General features: G+C 40.8%; 1 protein-coding gene across 1 annotated transcript; it reads left to right on the top strand.

Annotated features, from left to right (window-relative positions):
- Positions 1-1879: 1879 nt before the first annotated feature.
- On the top strand, positions 1880-3544 carry LOC137972799 (G-protein-signaling modulator 1-like). The gene is made up of 3 exons (XM_068819512.1): positions 1880-2426; positions 2617-2964; positions 3267-3544. The coding sequence occupies exons 1-3, from the start codon at positions 1880-1882 to the stop codon at positions 3542-3544; spliced, it is 1173 nt and encodes a 390-aa protein (XP_068675613.1).
- Positions 3545-4195: the final 651 nt, after the last annotated feature.

Raw genomic sequence — 4195 nt, forward strand, 5'->3', positions numbered from 1 at the left:
ATTTAGAGATTTGAGAGAAAATTAAGAAATATAGGTTCCACTTGCAAGAAAGATATTCGTAAAGCACAACTCCGAATAACACTTTTCCTTTGACTTGTTCAATTCTTTGATGATTTCCGCATATTTCAATGAAATGATGATACCAGTTTTCGCAGTCTCAAGTTATAACCATAACAATATATTAATATGAAAATCGGATTTTTGGTGTGAAGAAGTGCTTTATCCGTCACGGTCAAAAACGTGTTGACGATTTCGATTCACTCGCTTGAATTCATTGAGGCTCAGGCTCAGGTAAACTTAAAATAAATCTGTTGAAAGATAAGTTAAGGCGACTTAAAGCGACTTACGGCGACATAACAAAAAAATTGCCCAAAGTATCAGGCGATTTAAGGCGACTATTTTTGCTTTAAGTTTAAAAACTCTGTCACAGAGTGACCAACATTTTAAGCCTTCATATCAAAAAGACACCTGTTTATTTTGAGTGAAATATTCCTAATGAATGGTCCGCTATTACTAACTATAAAAATCGTGAGAGAGCTGGATCGAAGATAAAATGACGTCAAAGACTCACAAGTTTAAACCGGCATGCGTGTGTACGCGCCTAAATTAATATGCAGCACGGGAGTTTCGAGCTTTCAGACTTTTAAACTCGTGTTTTGCATAAATCATAAACTGCGTTCAGACACACCGCGATGGCACGATGGCCACCATGTTCGATTTGCTATTATCATGTAAATTTGCTACACACTTCTGAGGGGGCAAACAACATAAGTTCGAGAGGTTATAACGAACATCTTAGCCACATAGATGATTTGTTTCACGTTCATTGAATGTTTATCACCAAGTAGTAAAATAATTTGATTTCAACTTTTTTGAAAAATGAGCAGATAACGAAGTGGAAACTCAAACTGTCAAAGGCAATCAAAAGATATAAAATTAATATAAAAGATACTTAATTATAAATTCTAAAATGTACTTCTAGCAATAATATTTCAATATTTCGACGAGCCGATTTTTCGCTATTTGCCTTTTTTCCAGTGTTTGCCCCCCAGCATAGCACATGACTAATTTGCATGACAATTTGAAAACCAACATGACAGCTATCGTGAATAAGGCCTATTTCAAGCTGGTCAGTCTTTGTCGTCATCTTATTCTCGATCCACCCCTCTGAGGTCCAATCGGTCAGTCTTGAACGTGAGTAATGGCGGACCATGAAATCCAAAACTTGCACTCAAAGCAAACAGCCTGTGGATAAAATTGAAAGCTCACACTTTGGCCAGTCAGGTGTCAAGCAAACACGCTTTTAAAATCTGAAGGAAAAAGGGAAGTGCATTTTTTGATCATAGTAGCCCTTTCAGCAATTGTCTCTTATATGGCTTCGTAGCTCAGTTGGTAGGCCATCGCATCGGTATTGCAGAGGTCATGGCTTTGAATCTTCTTGGAGCCACCTGAATTTTTCAGGTGCTAGAATATTTTAACAATTATGTGTATGAAAGGAACATGGGCTGCTCACATAATAATAAAAGCTGAGGCAGACGCAATGAAATTAAAAGAATACGTCATAGAATCAAATTAACTTTTTTTTTACGGATAGGAGAGTTGTTGAACCAGCAACTATGCATTTTGTTGAAACTTTAATAGGTCATGGAAATTCAGTTAAATTATTCCAATGATTGCTAAAAACAAACACTCTATAGATCCTGAAATTGCTTAGTGATCCATAGTAATGATAAGCGGTATTAAAAATTGTTAGTCTATGATTGTTTCAACACAACAGACTTTGTGAAAACAGTAGGTAAATGCAGTGTTTGGCTGTCTATTTTTCTTTTAGGTGCGCCACTGCTTTCGAAGAATACTTTCCTAATTCTGATTATCAAGGATGGTGGATAGAAAGTTGGATGTTTTGGAACAGAATATGAAAGGGCTTATCATTGCGAATATAGAGGGACACAGAGCAATGGACGGTCTAGCTTGTTGGAATCTGGGCGACTATTTTTATGGCATTAGCGATTTTAAACTGGCCATAAGGAATTACACAGAAGCATTACGCATTTTTAAGGACATAGGGTTTCGGGTTTTGGAAGGGTGTGTCTATGGCGATCTCGGCATTGCCTATAACGGAATGGGCAACTTTAGGCAAATCATAGAGTACCACGAACAACAGCTTAGTATTGCAAAAGAAGCAAGGGATAGGGCCGGAGAGGGAAGAGCCTATGGCAATCTCGCCATTGACTATGACTGTATAGGCAATTATAGGCAAGCCATAGAATACTGCGAAAAACAGCTCAGTGTTGCGAAAGAAGTAGGTGATAAGACCGGGGAGGGAAAAGCTTTTAGCACTCTTGGCAATGCATGTCACAATATGGGCAATTATAGGCAGGCCTTGGAGTACCACAAACAAGGTCTTAGTATTGCGAAAGAAGTAGGTGATAGGATGGAGAAGGAAGAGCCTATGGCAATCTCGGAAATGCCCATGACAGCATTGGCAATTTTAAGCAAGCCATAAAGTACCACAAAGAGTGTCTTAGTATTGCGAAAGAAGTTGAGGAAAGGGCCTGGGAGGGAGAGGCCTATGGCAATCTAGGAAATGACTATGATAGTATGGGCAATTTGAAGAAAGCCATAGATTACCATTAAAAAAACATCTCAGCATTGCAAAAGAAGTAGGGGGGGATAGGGCCGGTGAGGGAAGAGCCTATTGTCATCTCGGCAATGCCTTTGACAGTATAGGCGATTTTAAGCAAGCCATAGAGTACCATAAACAAGATCTTAGCATTGCGAAAGAAGTAGGGGATAAGGCCGGGGAGGGAAAAGCCTATGGCAATCTCGGAAATGCCTATTACAGCCTGGGCGATTTTAAGCAAGCCATACAGTACCACAAACAACCTCTTAATATTGCAAAAGAAGTAGGTGATAGGGCCGGGGAGGGAAAAGCTTATGGGAATCTCGGCAATGGCTATGCCAGTCTGGCATAGAGTACCATAAAGAACGTCTTAGTATTGCGCGAGAAGTTGGTGACAGGGCCGGGGAGGGAAAAGCCTGTGGCAATCTTAGCATTGCGTATTTCCGCAGGGGGTGAGCTTGACAATGCTAGTTTCTTTAACAAACAACATCTTAGCATTGCTAAGGAAACGGGGGACCCAATAGGGCAGGGAAACGCGTGCTAGGTTGTGCCCATGAATTTTCTGGCTCCATCTGCACAGCTCTTAATTACTATCGCTTGAGCATAAAATATTTTGATGAAACAAGGTGACTTCTTCTGTCAGAAGATTCGTGGAAAATAAGCTTTTGTGAAACAAAACAAGAGGCGTACACAACTCTGTGGAGAGCAGTTTTGAAGAATGGAGAGGTTAATGAGGCTCTGCATGCCGCTGAGCAAGGAAGTGCACAGGCTTTGTCAGATATTTTGAAGGTGCAATATGGGATTGATGGAAACCTTCCTCAGAAGTTACTACAAAGGAAACTATCGCTTTATCAGAATATCTACCTTCAGAAGCAGTTTTCACAGTACTTGAAGGAAACAGGATCAGTTTCTGGCTGCTGAGAAAAGGTAGCATGATACACTTTAGGCAAAAGGAAATAGAAAATGAAAGTGCTAAATCACTGATGAAAACTACTTTTGAACATATTAGCGTGGGGTCTCTTGTTCGCTGTGAGAATCGCTTGCTTGACCGAAAACGCAGCGACTCTCATTGCATTAGAGAAGCCGTTCACAAAATCCCTCCGTCCTTGAGGCTCTCCGTCAACTGTTTGCAGCCATTGTATGATGTCTTAGTCAATCCCATTGCAGATTTGCTCCACGATGATGACTTAGTCTTTGTTCGTGATGGACCATTTTGCCTGGCACCTTTTTCCGCATTGAGTGACTCCGTTAGGATCCGTACTATTCCCTCGCTGACCGCTTTAAAAGTGATCGACGGTGCACCTGGCGACGTCTCTAGTAAGAGTGAAGACCTGCTAGTGGGAGGTCCTTGTTTAAAGGAAGTCGCTTATGACAATGGCGAGCCAATTGAACAGTTACCGTGCGCAACGAAAGAGGTAGAGATGATTGGAGAACTTCTGCAGACTACGCCTCTCACTGGCAGGAATGCAACGAAAACTGAGGTGCTTAAAAGAGGTGCTTATTGCTGCACATGGAAATTCCGAATTTGGAAAAAGTGCCAGTTTAACTCTTCACCATAATATGAAATCTCTT

This window comes from Montipora foliosa, chromosome 10 (genome assembly GCF_036669935.1).
Source record: "Montipora foliosa isolate CH-2021 chromosome 10, ASM3666993v2, whole genome shotgun sequence".
NCBI classification, from domain to species: domain Eukaryota; kingdom Metazoa; phylum Cnidaria; class Anthozoa; order Scleractinia; family Acroporidae; genus Montipora; species Montipora foliosa.

Coding starts and splice junctions, on each gene's coding strand:
- LOC137972799 (XM_068819512.1), top strand. CDS start 1,880: ATGGTGGATAGAAAGTTGGATGTTTTGGAACAGAATATGAAAGGGCTT. Junction 2,427..2,616: donor TAGTATTGCGAAAGAAGTAG/GTGATAGGATGG, acceptor GGCAATTTGAAG/AAAGCCATAGATTACCATTA. Junction 2,965..3,266: donor TCTCGGCAATGGCTATGCCA/GTCTGGCATAGA, acceptor TTCTTCTGTCAG/AAGATTCGTGGAAAATAAGC.